Raw genomic sequence first — 17,126 nt, 5'->3', positions numbered from 1 at the left:
ATGCAAATTTTGCCTCAGTTAAAAACAATCACAAGTGAGAATTTTGAAATAAAGAAATTGAATTAATTGTTTGAGAGGAAGAATAGAAAGAAGAGAGACCAAGAGGCAAATAAAAGATGCATTTCTCAAATACACAATGAAAGCACATATTGCATCAGATTCAGATTGTAAAGACATTAACACGATGGTAGAAAATACCATGAGCACATTTAAACCAGAAAATCCGATAATGTAAAAATCAATTGTTAAAAATTTATTGCAAAATTTGGCTAAAAAAGAATTTAATAATTGAGTCATCTTGTACTAGTTGAAGATATTAAATTTGTAGTTAAAACCATTCTCAAAAATAACCCCAAGCCTAACAACTTCAACTTCTAAATTCCACAAATTATTTTTAAAATAAAAAACACAAATTCTACATAAATTCTTTCAGAAAATAGGAAACACTAAGCACATAATTTTATAAAACCAGTATTGCCTAAGTGCTAAGTCGTTTTACAGGAAAGAGAATGACAAAGATCCTACCACTGAATTAAATCTGTCAAAAATTTTAATAATAATTTATCATTACCAGAAATAAAATGTTTAACATTAAAAACAATCAATTATATCACTAAAATAACAGAATAAATGAGAAAAATCACATGACCATTTCAATAGATGCATACAACTTGATAAATTTCAATTTAGATTTATGAAACAAAAAAGATTTTAGAAAATGAAGGAAAGAAAGAAATTCGCTCAATCTGAACAAAGGCATCTATATGTAACTTACAGTTAGCATCACACAAATGGAAAATACATTCAAGATTAGAAACAAGACAAGTCTCTGAACTCCCAATTTCTGTTCTACATTCTAATCTAGATTCTAGCCATTGAAATAAGGTAAGAAAAAAGAATGAAAAGAAGAAAAAAATTTTTAAAAAATATATATTTATGTGCAGATGTCATCATTATATATGTAGAAAATGTTAAGGGCTCTACAAAAAATCAAATAGATGTAAACAGTTAATTTAATAAAGTCACAAGATACAATGCCAATATAAAATTTCAGGAGTTCCCATTGTGGCACAGTGGAAACGAATCCAACTAGAAACCATGAGGTTGGGGGTTGGATCCCTGGCCTTGCTCAGTGAGTTAAAGGATCCACCATTGCATGAGCTGTGGTGTAGGTCACAGACATGGCTCAGATCTGGCATTGCTGAGGCTCTGGCATAGGCCAGCAGTAACAGCCCTGATGAGACCCCTAGCCTGGGAACCTCCATCTGCCGCCGGGTGCAGCCCTAAAAGGTCAAAAGAGAAAAAAATAAAATAAAATAAAATTTCAAATGTATTTACATAAAACCAACAATTAGAAATTGAAATTTTAAAAAAAGCTATGTAAAATACCATTAGAAATATGAAGTTAGAGGGATGCATATAAGAAACATACTTAATATTTTCATGAAAATAAAAAAATTGCTGAAAGTAAACATGTATGGGAGATGTATGCCATTTTGATGAATTAACAGACTTAATATGCTTATAATACCAATTTTTATAATTTCAGTGCAATTCCAATAAATATCCCATAGAGTATTTGAAGAAATTGACAATCCTATTTTGAAGTTTGTTTAAAAATATACAATTTTAAAAGAATCTGTAATAGAAAAATCAGTCTCAAAAAGAAACACAGTTGCAGAACTTATTCTACCAAAATTAAACACTCCCATGAACATGCTGTGCGATTCTGCTGTAAGGAAAAAATACACATAATTGAAACAGAATGTTTATAAATAGGCTTAAATGTATGATTTTTTATAAAGATATCAAGGTAATTCAATGCAGAAAGAATTGATTTTTTTTGACAAATTCTGGATCAAGTGGACATTCATAAGCAAAAAACCCAACCAAACAAAAAATGAGTCTCATGCTATACACAAATGAACTCAAAATGAGTCAGAAACCCAAATGTTAAAGATCTATAAAAATCCTAGAATACTTTTGACCTTGAGGTAGATAAATATTTATTAGATATTACACAATAAGAATGATAAGAAAAAAAATCAATCTCATCAATAATATATATCTTCTGCTCATCTGATACCATCCATCTTAAAAATGAAAATGCAATCCATGGACTAGGGGAAAATTACGTAAATATGTATGCAAAATTTTGAAATGCATATATATGAATGTTTAAAATTTTGTACATAAACATGTTTATATTCATTTTATATATATCAAAAATAAATATGACAAAAATTTATATCTGGAATATATAATAAAACACAACTTAGTAATAAGAAACTCAGAACTCCTATTTTCAAATCATGTAAAAACTTAAAAATAAATTTCAGAAAATAAAGAACACAAATGGTCAATAACAACATATTAAAAAACATCATTAGTACAAGTAAACTAAATCCTCAATAATGTATCTCTACATACCTCCTAGAGTAACTAAAAGAGTAATGCCAAGTGACAAGAATGTGGAACCATGCTTGTGTTTGATTTCATAATGGCCATCACATCATTCCAAGAAATAATTTATTGGGATATGTTTAGAGTATCTGTTATTTTCATAACTCTCTGATAAATGTGAATAGGTGTTGAGCCAAGTATTTTAAAGTGACTGCCATTAATTTTTTGCCCTCACTGCTCCAGCCCCCCAACAATCAATACTTGGTTTCCCGAAAAATAGTAATATGGATAAGAAAGAAGCTGTCTTTCTGACATGAGTCCACAGCTTAATTACATCAAGACCCCCAGGCTTGAATTATGGCATCATTGCTATTCACATGACTTTCCCCTTTCTTAGAAAGTCAGGTTCTAATACACAAAGGAAGTTCACATATTTTGGCTCCAAGTGTAGGGAATATAATTCCCCACTCAAGAATAAATGTTTCTCAGTATGTCTCTAGAATATCTGCTTCTAAGACACAGACTTTACATCAAAGAAGGTAATTAATTCCTGGGAGAGACAATAGTATCTATAACACAAGGTCCTTGAACTTTTGTTGTTGTTATTTACAGCTCCAGAACAGGATTCATCAGGGTAGAATGACCCATTTGAATGAGTTTCCACCACTATTTTTGCCTCTTACCTGTGGGACCAGAGACATCATTTTTCCATAGGTTCCAAAGGAATTCACTCTAAATTCAAGACTTTGGCTTTCTGTGAAAATCACTCAGGTTTTAGACTAGAAGGAAAGACATTTAAAAAAGACTTGCTTATCTACTATTGATCTGCTATTGAATTGTCCATCATATTCTCTTTCTGAGTGTGTCATATTTTTCATCTTGAAAGTTACCTTACCCAAGAAATATCAATTTGAAGATCTGATTATTTCTGAGGCCCCAACTATCATTTAGATCATCTAGAACCAGACGGTAATTTTTTTTTCAATAGTGCTGATGCTTATTAAAGATTATGACTTTCCATACATAGTAATCATTATTCTCAACACTTCAAATAGAATTTCATCTTCACCCCATTCTTCAAAAGAGAGTTGGTAAATATTATTAACCTAATTTGACAAATGAAAAATCTGAGGCTCATAGTGTTTAAGAAATTTGTAGGATCCATCTCTCTAACACCAGATACTCTTCTTTTGCCACAAGACACTTCCTTTAATAATTAAAATTATCATGAGAATGAAAACAAAATTTAAATATACTTCACACACACAAAGACATAAATCTGTTAAATGCTGTACATTATCAGCTATTTAATCCAAACACAAATATGAATAACTCTTCCTGGGACCAATGGCTAGAGATAATACATGTCTCTGTGGTGCCTTTAAAAGCAAAATCGGAGATCATTCATCCTCAGCTTATTGCATGGTTAAATGTTTCTCAGTATTACTGCTCAAAATGTCCATTCTTCCTATCTTGTTGGTGCATAGTCATAAAAGTAAGTGATGTGCCTTTGTTTGTCCATAACTGTGTGGTAGCTATGCTCATTTATTTTTTCCTCAATCAATTCTCATAGCAGCCTGTGAGGTGGACAATATGATTCTCACTTGATATAAGAGGAAACAGAATGTAAGGTGCCATAAAATGTACTCCAAATTAAGCAGTCACAAGGGGAAAAGGCAAAATTCTAATCTAGTCTTTCTGATTTTCAAAACACTATATTTCATCACTGGGTAGTCATTTTCAATATTTTGAAGAAGAGCCTGTGGAAAAATTCTTTGGAGGGAAATTGGGGGGGGACAAGAAATGGGGTGAGGGAGAAGCAAAGCTAAAATGGACCTTAAATAAAGCAATAACACATACTTATTAAAACTTTGGAATTACAATATGTTATTCTGCATGTGTACATGTTTGTGTGTCTGTTGATGAAATTGTTTTATATATGCTTGACTCTGAAGTAGTATTAAGCACTTATAATTATTATGGTCATTTCAAAAGAAGTTTACTAGTTTAACATTGTTTACTACAACATAACAATAAAGGGCATGTGCTAAGAATTTGGAGGAAAAAATGGTAAAAATTATAATCTGATCTAATCTTGGCTCTGAGATTTCATAGACCTAATCATGTTTCTGATCTTTATTATCTGCTTGATCTTGGGCAGGATCCTTAGCTTTTCTATGCTTCTATTTACTGATTTGTAAAATAAGTATAAAATGATAGTAGTAATAATTTTGCAGGTTTGTACTGATGATTAGTTAACCAAAGGTTGGCAAATACACTTGGAGCACAGTAAGTAATCATGAAATGTTTATTTATATGATAATTAATATTACTATCAATATTAGTCTTTGAGATAATTTCCCATGTGTAAAATGGATGAAATAATACTATCCACACAAGTTACTATCACATCATTCCCATAGAAATCAATTATTAAAAGTATATTCATTAGCTATTATAAAAATTATTGGGTAGTTCCCCTTGTGGCTCAGAGGTTAACAAATCTGACTAGTATTCATGAGGATGTGGGTTTGATCAATGGCTTTGCTCAGTGGGTTAAAGATCTGGTGTTACCATGAGCTGTGATGTAGGTTGAAGAGGCAACTTAGACCCCATGTTGCTGCGGCTGTGGCATAGGCTGGCAACTATAGCTCTGATTTGACCCTTAGCCTGAGAACTTCCATATGTCACAGGTGCAGCCCTAAAAAGAAAAAAAAAAGTTATTGGATTTTGGCGAAATGTTTCTCATTTGATTATAGTACCTCCTCTATCTTGCTTTCCCATCACCAATATCCCGTTACACTTTAGGTCAATTATTACAAATAGTCCACTACTAGGGTTCCTTTCTTTGTCTCTCATCCCCATGCAGAATCCCAGTCCACTTTACCCAAGTGATACAAACATCTTTACTATCCAAGAGTCTCTTTCTCCAATCCTTCTTCATTCTACACTCATATTCTCAGTTACTCTTCCTGGTTTCCTATTTCTTAGAATGGAGGGAAAATTCCTTAGCTTTACATTTACAGCTTTACATCTATTCTCTCCCTCTCTTTTCATACTTAACATGCCACTCTAGGTGAGTGTTTCACCTTGGTTTCTAAGTATCTCACATCATTAATTGTACACAGAACTTCTTCTGCCTCTGGGTCTAAGTTCCTCGTGTCTACATTTTAAACATCACCCACACTGGGAAAGAATTTGAGTAATTTTCAAGAAATTGGAAACTTTTTTTTTCCTATATCAAAAAAATCCTATAAGAATTCAGATTTCAGTAGACCCTAGGAATTTATGATGTATTAGATGCCTTTTTTTCAGGCACTGTAGCTGTGCATAACATGAAATATATGGAGAACAGGAATAACGTAACAGAGTTTGTTCTACTGGGGCTCACAGAAAATCCAAAGATGCATAAAATCATCTTTGTGTTTTTTTTTGTCATCTACATCTTCACTGCGGTAGGAAATATGCTCATCATGGTCACCATTACTTCTAGCCCATTACTGGAGTCCCCCATGTACTACTTCCTGGCCTCTCTCTCCTTTATTGATGCTTGCTATTCCTCTGTCAATACCCCTAAACTGATCAGAGATTCACTCCATGAAAAGAAGACTATCCTATTCAATGGGTGCATGACCCAAATTTTTGGGGAACATTTCTTTGGAGGTACTGGGATCATCCTGCTTACTGTGATGGCGTATGACCACTATGTGGCCATCTGCAAGCCCTTGCACTATACAACTATTATGAACTGTGGAGTGTGTCACCTATTAATGGGAGTTTCATGGATGGGAGGCTTTCTTCATGGATTCAAACAGATCCTCTTCATATTCAGATTACCCTTCTGTGGTCCTAACATCATAGATCACTTTATGTGTGATCTGAACCCTTTGCTCAATCTTGCCTGCATTGATACCCACATTCTAGGGCTCTTTGTTGCTGCCAATAGTGGATTTCTCTGTATGTTAAACTTCCTCCTCTTGATTGGCTCCTATGTGGTCATCCTGCACTTTCTAAGGACAAAGACTTTGGAGACTAGGCAAAAAGCCCTCTCTACCTGTGTATCCCATATTATAGTAGTTTTCCTATTTTTTGTGCCCTGCATATTTGTGTATATGAGACCAGCAGCTATTTTACCTATCAATAAAGCAGTTTCAGTGTTCTACACTAGGATAACTCCCATGTTAAATCCTTTCATATATACCTTGAGAAATGCCCAGATGAAAAATGCTATTAGGAAACTCTGTAGTTGGCAAGCTATTTCAAGTAATAAATAAAATGCGCATCATGCCTAATATTTATTAAACTTATGCAAAGGTCAAAAGGATATTGTTGATGATCTCAGCAAAGAATCTCTATGATATTAAAAGAAAAAAAAATAATTGCCATAAATCATAGATTCTGCAGGGAGAGAAAAAATATGACTGCAATAAAAAGAAGAAAACTCTAGTCCAGGATAAATTTTGGAATATTGGTAATATTCTACCAAATTGGGGCTTAGCATTTTTTTTACCATCCTTATCCTAAACCCCAATCAAAGATTCCTAAGCTTTCATTTTAATAAAAAAAAATGAAATACCAAACATTGATATTGAGCAGTAATCTCTATAACAATCCATAGAGGTAGGCATTGCTATTGCTATTGCTATTGAAACAAACAATAATAATAAAACTCCAAATCAGAAATACTGAATACACGCACACACAAACACACGCACACGCACACACACTCTCTCACATATACAATGAAAGAGAGTGAGAAAGTGTGAGAGGCCAATAAATAATATATAACATATGTATGTTATATGTTATGTTTAATATGTTATATATTAAATGTATATTATTGCATAGACTGTATTATTTCATATGTAAATAAATTATAATAGTTCATTAATAACTCTGCTCATTTTTATATATAATAGTTAATGGTAATATATTAACTCAAGATGTGATACAAAATTACTTTAGGAATATAAAAGCAATGGGCCATTTAACTTCTAAGAGGTAAGGAATATTATACCATGTTTTCAAATTTCCTTGTAGCATTCAGAATCCTATTGTATTGATTGTGTAACAATCTTATGCTAAAAAATCAATCAGAAAGAGTGATGCTTCAAATTATATTTTAATATCAGATAGGAATTTCAATTTATTAAATAAATAGAATTTATAAAGTAATTGCCTACTTTATAAATTCCAGTATCACAAGACTTGGTGTACAATATCTGATAAAGATTGAATGAATAAATATATGAAGGAAGATGCATGCATTCAATAAAATACAGAGCAGATAAAGTAAGTATGAGATTAGGACATTTTTTCTGCCTTTATCTCCTTCAGACTATGAGAATTCTAGCTGGATTTCTTTGGTAAATCACATTTATTCCTGCTTAAAGTGGGACTTAGAAAGAAATAGAAGCTGAGTATTTTTTTGTCATATGAAAGAAGAGTTTACTTGGGTTCTCCCTGCTTTTACCAAGATTTCATAATTTTATGAATGTGGGATTTTTTTGTGATATTTTCCTTTTAATTGGTTTGTTTTTGGTAATATTTCATTATGAACAGCTGTTTTTAAAAATCTGTAACTTCCTCTACACACAAAGCCATTTCACAGTAAATACATTCCATTCATTTTTTCTGTCCTTCATTCTTTCAACAACAGATATTCTTGAACCCAAGGAATATATCAAGTACATTAATAGTCACCAGGGCTTCTGCAGTGAGTAAAGAGAAATCTAAATGATTTCTTCCCAGAGCTTAGAATCATGGAGAGACTCCCAAAGAAAGCAGAGAAATACCACACAGTGTTATAAATAAGTAAGAGAATAGAAGCAGAGGATGCTCTGAAAGTAATGTTTGAGAGACACACAACAATGACTAGGGGGGTTCAGAAAAGATTCAAGTGTGAAAAGACATCATTAATGAGACACAAAGGATATAAAGGTCAGTAGAATGATAAGGCATCAGTTAGAATAAGATATTCCTCGGAAACGGAATACATAAAAAAGGCAAGAACATGAAAAATAAGAGTGCAGGAATCCTGATAAATTTGATACAGTTGTAGTTGTCAAATCAACTATTTATTTGAGTTATTGCATTGTGTCTCAGGTAACATGCTGGACACTTAGCTTATCAGGGCAAATATCAAGATATGATGATAGAGAGATAAAAACAGGGAAAACCAAGAAGGCTCTCATAAATGTATTAAGGCTTCAAGCTAAGTAGTGTGAAGAAAATATTGGAAGGTTTTTTCTTAAACTAGCAAATGATGCCGTTATATTTGTGATACAGAATGATGACTCTACAGCTACAGTATGGAAAATCAATTGAAGGGGACAAGATGGACAGCAAAAGAGTAGTAAGAAGGTGACTGTAATTATTTGTATGTGATACGATGAAGGCTTGAACTCGAGTGGTGCCACTGATGATGGAGAATGCTGTGGATGCTGCTGCACCTGGTCAAATCCCTTTCATTGGACCAATGTCCCCAGGAATATCTGCTGTGTGTCTTGGCTGTTAACAGCTTACAAGTCCCATTCTTTCTGGACAACTTCACAAGAGAATTGAAAAACCAGGCTCACCATCTGAATGCCCACCAGCATCCAATGAATGGCTGAAGAAGGAGTAGAAGGCACTGGTCCCCTTGCCTAAAGGTGGAACCTGTGCAGTAATGCAATATACACTACAGAGCTCCCATGTATTCAGGCTGGAGTCAAACGAATGGAGACTACATCTTTTCCCCATCATAGGCAGTTTCCTTAAATAAAATGGAGAGACAGAGAAGGGAGAAATATTTTAGAGTTATAAAAAAAGAAATTAAAATAACATGAAGATGTGAGGTCAAAAACAGGCATGGATGAAATCTAGATTCTGGCTTTTATCACTGAATATTTGAAGAAATTGATGAGAATGAATAGAGAGAGGAAGAGCATTCTTTGACAGTGAACAAGGCATCTTTATATCCAGTGGGCATGGCCACTCATTCTCAGGCTGAAGGATTAACCCTTCATTGCCTGAAGAAACTGTAATGGCCTGCCCTGCAACAGTTGCCATGAAAGAACATGCTGATTCTCCTCAGGATCCACTCAACAATACAAACCACCCCTCTTTTCTTCTAGTTCTGTAACTAGACACGAGTAGCAGGAAGCTGCTAAAAGTGAGGTCCCACTGGGAGTTCCTCTTGTGGCTCAGTGAGTTATGAACCCAACTATTATCCATGAGAATGTGGGTGTGATACCTGGCCTCACTAATTGGGTTAAGGATACAGCATTGACATGAGCTGTGGTGTTGGCCCAGACACAGCTGAGATCTGGTGTTGCTGTGGCTGTGGTATAGGCTGGCAGCTGCAGCTCTGATTTGACACCTAGCCTGGGAACTTCCATATGCCACAGGAGCTTCCCTAAAATAAATAAATAAATAAATAGATAGATAAAGAGATAAATAGATAAAGAGATAAATAAAAGTTAGATCCGTCTGTAGAGCACAGGGAACTATATATTCAATCTCTTGGGATAGAACATTATGGGAAATGGTATAAGAAAAAGTGTGTGTATATATATGTGTGTGTGTATATATATGTGTGTGTGTGTGTGTGTGTATATATATATATATATATATATATATATATATATATATATATATGGCTGAGTCACTATGCAGTACAGCAGAAATTGGCAAAACACTGTAATGAACTATTCTTAAATAAAAATAAGAAAGAAAAAGTGAGGTACAAAATACAATGTCTAATGAGGTACATTGGGCATTGCACTACACTCCAAAATAACTACCTGAGTTTTCTAATGTATGCAGACAGAAATCTAGGATAACTGTAGAAAAATTATAAACTTTGGTTAGGCCTGATTTATTGATAGGGGCTCTCTCAGCAGAGATTCTGCATTTGACATCGATATTGGGGGAATTAAGAAATGCTCTAACAGTTTGTGTGGTGGTGGTGGCTAACATATGAACCAAACAGTGGCTCACAGTGAGTAGCTCAGACACACCAGACCTGCTCTGGGTTAATACAGAAGAAGAGATTAAAAGGCATTAGGAGATTGGAAGACAAGAGTGGATTTTTATTTAAGATATACTTAGCCACTCTGAGAGGTTCCAGAATACACACCTTTCATCACAGTCATGAAACATAAATTTGTAGCAGAGGCCTCGGCATCCTTGAAGGACTCTGTGATGGGTCACAAAGAAAAGAAAAAGAGAAAGGAAAAGAAATCTCTGCGGGATATCATGCAAGCTTCTCTGATCCAGTAGGTCCATGGTGTTTGATGTGTCAGTGGCAGATGGGGATGCCAGTGCTTCTGGCAGGTCTCCACATACAAACTGCATTGTAGGCACTTAGTATTTTGGAGCAAAGCTTGCCATCTTTTGCAGTTAAATACTCTTTTTAATAAATACCTCCTGGGCTGCTACTGGACTTTAGTAGATTCTGACTGCCTCAGCATGGGTTACCAATTTACCATGTTAATTTGGGCTGTACATCATGAACTTGCTGTTCTCTGACCCATCAAAGCCATAAAATTGGGGAGGCACAACAGTACCCCATCATTAAAGGGACTGGCCCGAGTAAGACCTGAAGGCAAAGTTACATGGGTAAGTGGCAAAACCACTGAAAGTCCTGACCTGTCCTAAACTCCCTTATCTCTCCCTGCCAGTCCCTATGGAGTCATGGGGAGTTGCCTGTGGTCAGTTAACAGAGGAAGAAAAGACTAAGGACTTCAATACAGATAGTTCCACAATGATAAGCCAGCATAACCTGAAAGTGGAGGAGTTCCCGGTACAGCTCAGTGAGTTAAGAACCTGACTAGTATCCATGAGGATGTGGGTTCTTCAATCCCTGGTCTTACTCACTGAGTTAAGAATATAGTGTAGGCTGCAGATGCAGCTTGGATCTGGCATTGCTGTGGCTGTGGCATAGGCCCCAGCTATTGTTCTGATTCTCTCCCTAGTCTGGCAACTTCCAAATGCCACAAATGCAGCTCTAAAAAGAAAATAAATAAATAAATAAATAAATAAATACCTGAAAGTGGAGAGTTACAGCACTACAACCCCATTCTGGAAAACTCCTGAAGGTCAGTATTGATGGAAAGCCTCCCAAAGGGTACAAGTTCAAATAGTGCACCTGGTTGTTTACTTTGTTTGGAAGAGAAATGTCCAGATACGCTATATATACTTATTCATGGGTTTTGACCAGTGATTTGGGTGGATGATCTGGAATTCAGGAGGAACATGACTTAATAATTGGTAACCAAAATAAATTTAAAAAATGAGGATGATGTACATTTATGTGCTTCTCTGAATGGACAAAATACATGAAAATACTTGAGTCTCAGCACTAAGGATAAAATTGGGAGTGGTGCCATTCACAATTATCTTTAGTAACTATTGTTGCTAAAAATGTTGCTTCCAGTTCTAAGTAACCTATTGCTCTTCTGGCTTAGAGGTTTTAGTTCCAAAGGGAGAAATGCTTCCACCAGGAGACACAGCAAGATTCTGTGGAACTGGAAGTCAAGACTCCTGCCTGACCATTTTAGAATCCTTCTGCCTCTGAATCAACAGGAGAGTGAGATACTTTGAGGGCTAGAGTGATTGATCGTGACTCCAAGGGGAAATGAGACTACTGCTCTGCAAGAGGGATGAGGAAATGTATGTCTGGAAGACAGGAACTCCTAAACAGCCTCTCTTAGTATCAGCATGTCTGGTAACTAAGAGTAACAGCAACTGCAACAACCCAATCCAGGCAGAACTATTAACAGCCCAGACTTTTCAGCAATGAAGGTCTATGTCACCCCACCATGTAAAGATCCTGGTCAGCTCAGGTGTCGCTAAATCCACAGAGAATACAAAATGAGTGAGTAAAAGAAGGAATTAGCCACAAGGGGAGCAGACACCAGAAGTAAGAGAGGCTACAGCTCTATTATCTATAAAAAGGTCACCACACCAAAAACCTATAAAAATGAAAAGACAGAGAACTATAACTCAGATGAGGGAGAAAGGAAAAACCCCAGAAAATCAGCTAAGCAATGAGGAGATTCTCAGCCTCCAGGAAAAAGACTTTAGACTCTCGATGCTGACGAAGATACAAGACATTGGAAATAAACTGGAGGCAAAGATGGATAACTTACAGGAAACACTAACCAAAGAGATACAAGATATAAAACTTAAACAAGAAGAGATGCAAAATACAATAATTGAAATTAAAAACTCACTAGAAGCAGCTAACAGCAGAATACAGGAGGCAGAAGAACGAATAAGTGAGGTGGAGGACAGATTAGAAGAAATTATGGATGCAGAACAGAAAAGAGAAAAAAGATTGAAAAAAAATGAAGACAGTCTCAGGGAACTCTGGGACAATGTTAAACGCACCAACATCCATATTATAGGGGTGCCAGAAGGAGAAGATAGAGAGAAGGGGACAGAAAAAATATTCCAAGAGATAATAGCCGAAAGTTTCCCTAACATGGGAAAGTAACCACTCACTCAAATCCAGGAGGCACAACGAGTACCATATAAAATAAACCCAAGGAGGAACACCCTGAGACACATACTAATCAAACTAACCAAAATTAAAGACACAGAGAAAATCTTGAAAGCAGCTAGGGAATAGAAACAACTAACATACAAGGGAACCCCAATAAGGTTATTGGCAGATTTTTCAGCAGAAACTCTGCAGTCCAGAAGGGAGTGGCATGATATACTTAACATGATGAAAGGAAAAAAACCTCCAACCAAGAATACTCTACCCAGCAAGGCTCTCCTTCAGATTTGAAGGAGAAATAAAAACCTTCTCAGATAAGCAAAAGCTGAGAGAATTCAGCAACACTAAACCAGCCTTACAACAAATACTAAAGGAACTTCTCTAGGCAGGAAAGAAAAGATCACCAGCAGGAAACAAAAATTCCACAAATGACAAGGCTCACCAGTAAAGGTATATATACAGTAAAGATACGAAACCATCCATGCACAATTATACCATCAAAATCAGAAATCATGAGAAGAGGTGGGTACAAATGCGGGACACTGGAGAAGAACTTGCAATTAAGAGAACAACAACTTAAACAATCTCATATACATATAGACTCTTATGTCAAAACTTCAGAATAACTGCAAACCAAAAATCTACAATTGATACACAAACAAAAATCCCTGGAGAAGAAATATATCTCATAGTAAATAAGTGCATAATCCACCATGAAGGGGGTCATTTGACATCATTCTTGGAATGCTAAAGTCTTTGAAGTCTTCTTAGATCTGATTGTGATTTCCTCTCCATCAAAGAACTTATGATAATTATAATTAAATAATACAGTTCTACAATTGTATTATTAATAACCATTTATCTCCATGGTACAATGTAAAGTCTATAATGTCTTGTTTATCACATCACCTGGAATGGCTGTAATGCCTTTATTGAAGAATCAATGAGATGGGACAAATTGTGAGGACATATTTATATAGTTACACTGTTTTTTAACCAACTTATGCATTTTATATTTTACTTATTTTCAGAGGGTGTATTATTTTTGTTATGCCTACCAGTTAAGTTATTCTTTTTACTATGCTATATAAAATATTTAATGGTATATAAGGCTTTATTCTTTATAAATTTTAGTTGTATAATATAACAATTTAATATAATGCTAATTTTTAAAGAAAAATTGAAATGTAATAGATAAAACTAAGTAGTAAAGATGAAAGCCATAAAATTGGGATAAAGTATAGAATAAATTTCCTATTTGTCTCAGTGTATTTTCCATTCCACTTCTCCAGTGGGAGTCACTTAATCTGTTTCTTAAGATCCATGCTATAATAATCTGTGTGAATGCAATTGTGTGTAAATGTATGTATTTTATTCTGTAAAAAAAATAGTATTAATTATTTGGCATTTGAAAACATAAAGGAAAAGACTAAAAGCAAAAAAAAAAAGAAGGAATTAGTTATAAAGACCAGCTACAGCCATGTGACCAGTTACAAAAATAAGACATGTAGTTATATGTTCTGTGCCTATGTTCTTTGTCCTCGTTAATTTATGAATATGTTTGTGTATGTGTTATATACATAACAGTGTATACACACATTTATACCCATACACACACAAACACATATATATGCTATAGATGTACACATATACATATATATCTTTTATTCTTTCTCTTATTACTATATCATATAAAATAACATGTTAAATTTCTTTCACTGCATTTTAGTATTATTAATTTTCATCACAATATTTAAAGTTTTAAGATATCAAAAACTCTACCTCCTTTACGGGGAAAGACAGTACATTTTCACTTGTACACAGGACAGCTGTGCCGTGTTGGGCAGAATTATGACCTCGCTATTGGCCTTATTTGGAGATCAACTATGGTTAAAGGTGATGAAGATAGGTTCTAAAATGGCATGAAATAGATTTGTGATGGCCAGTTTTTTGTGCTAAGTTGACTATCCCAAGAGGTGCACAAATACATTTGCCGAAACATTGCTTTGGGTTCTGTATTTGAAGTTTTGCTGGATGAAATTCATATTCTGTTGGTGGACTGAGTAAAGTATATTGTCCTCTATACTGTGGGTGGTCCTCATTCAATCCATCCAGTCAACTGAAAGCCTGAAAGTAACAAAAAGATGACCTCTCCCAAGTATGAGAGAATTTTCCAGCCTAAGAGCCTTCAAACTGAAACATCACCCCTTTCTGTCTGAAGGTCTGCATGGGGCAAATTAGTTTTTCCTGATGCTACAGCATCTTCCTGCCAACGAACTTGAACTGGGACATTGTCTGTTACTAGTATAAAGCAGTTTCTGGCCTTTCGACTCAAATCGTGACTTTGGTTCTACAGACTTTGCACTTGCCAGCTTCCATAATCATGAAGGCCAGTACCTTAAAGGAAATCTCTTCCTACAAATATCTCTATTAGTTTTAAAATATATCATATTTTCATGGGCTAGAAAACTGAATTGTTAAGATACCAGTAATACCTAAAACAATAAAGATTCAAATAATCCCTGTCAAAACCCCAATGACACTTTTTGCATATTTGGGAAAATCATCTGATAAATTAATAAGGAATATCTAGGAAGCCTGCAGGAAAAGTAACCTTGAAAAATCAAACAAAGTTGGAGATTTCACACCTCATGCTTTCAAAACAAAGTATTCAAAACAGCATGGTCCTGCCATAAAGACAGGCATAGAGAACAATAGAACATATTGAAGAGCCAAGAAATACACTATCATATTAATGGTCAAGTGACTTTCTACAGAAGTGCCAAGAACTTCCATGGGGGAAAGGACAGTTTTTTCAACAAATGGAGTGGGCATAACTAGATATCCACGTGCAAAGGAATTAAGGTGTACCCTTAACATACACCATATACACAATACCCTCAAAATAGATCAATGAACTTAACATTAAGAGATAAAACTATAAAACCCTTGGAAAAATTAGAGAGGAAAAGATTCAGGGCATTAGATTAGGCAATTAATTTTTAAATATGACACCAAATTCACAGGTTAAAATAGAAAAATAGGTAAATTGGGCTACATCAAAACTACAAGCTTCTGGAGTTCCCATCATGGCTCAGTGATAATGAACCTGACTAGTATCCATGAGGACAAGGGTTTAATCCCTGGCCTCACTCCGTGGGTTAAGGATCCCACGTTGTCTTGAGCTGTGGTGTAGGCTGCAGATGTGGCTCAGATCCCACATTGCTGTGGCTGTGGTGTACGCCTTCAGCTATGGCTCTGATTTGACCCCTAGCCTGGGAACTTCCATATGCCATGGGTGTGGGCCTAAAAAACAAATTAAAAAAATCTTTATTTTTTAAATAATCCACCTTTTTCTCCATACTGTGGTAAGATATAGTGAAGATTAAGGTCTTTTTCACATGTGGCTCATGTCTCTGAACTAGAGGGGAAGCGACACTTTAGGGAATGACCTTCCCCAGCACCTGTATTTTTTCATCATCTATGTTTACACAGTCCTCTGGGGAAGGCAAAGAGTTGCACCTCTCAATCATAATCTTGAGTGAGAGTGGATTTCAGAAAGTGGGGGATCATTCTGGATCAACTTAATCTGCCTTCTGGCCTGTATGTAAGAAGTCAAGTCTCCTTGTGAGACCAAAGAATGCCTGGTTCTAGATAATCGAACAGAATTATAGAAACTTTTTTTTCCTAATTTGAGTCAAGGCTGTCCAGATTGCTTTGGGAAGAAAAAGAGGACAACTGAACATCCTAACCTCTGCATAAACTGTTTTAAAACTGGTAAGATTTGTACTGAGGATTAACTTAGTTTTATATAATACTCAGAAAAAGTATATCTGATCAATGTGAGTATCTAATTCATACAATGAATTTGTGGAAGGACAGAAAGTTTGGGACATTTTAAGGGGTGTTCTACATTCTAAAGTGAGATGATGGAAATAAAAGCTGTGCACAGCCTCTCCTGAGAAAGGGGTATTAGAATGGAGGGTGTGAGAGATAAGAACATAGAAATAATATCTACCTAGGAGTTTCAGGATATGCTTAGATATGATGATTTGTCAATGATATAATAGAATTCAGACTTCCGTTTTCCTCCATGCATTTCAGGACAGCACAGGGAAGAACACTATTGGGTTGTACCCACAGGATATTTTCTCAGTTCCTCTCATTCACTCAAAAGTCTCAAAGCACACATTTTACTCTAGAAGCTGAAATAAAGTCATTTATGGATTAAAAACTC

At 35.1% G+C, this 17,126-nt stretch overlaps 1 protein-coding gene across 1 annotated transcript; it reads left to right on the top strand.

Moving 5' to 3' along the window:
• The first annotated feature begins 5,735 nt into the window (after positions 1-5,735).
• Positions 5,736-6,677, top strand: LOC125121068 (olfactory receptor 4C46-like). Its single transcript, XM_047769384.1, has one exon. It carries the CDS (start codon positions 5,739-5,741, stop codon positions 6,675-6,677), a length of 939 nt encoding a protein of 312 aa, XP_047625340.1. The 5' UTR covers positions 5,736-5,738.
• Positions 6,678-17,126: the final 10,449 nt, after the last annotated feature.

This window comes from Phacochoerus africanus, chromosome 2 (assembly GCF_016906955.1).
Source record: "Phacochoerus africanus isolate WHEZ1 chromosome 2, ROS_Pafr_v1, whole genome shotgun sequence".
Classification (NCBI taxonomy): Eukaryota; Metazoa; Chordata; class Mammalia; order Artiodactyla; family Suidae; genus Phacochoerus; species Phacochoerus africanus.
The sequence above is the reverse complement of the archived record's forward strand: the minus strand, read 5'-3'. Positions and strand labels throughout refer to the sequence as shown.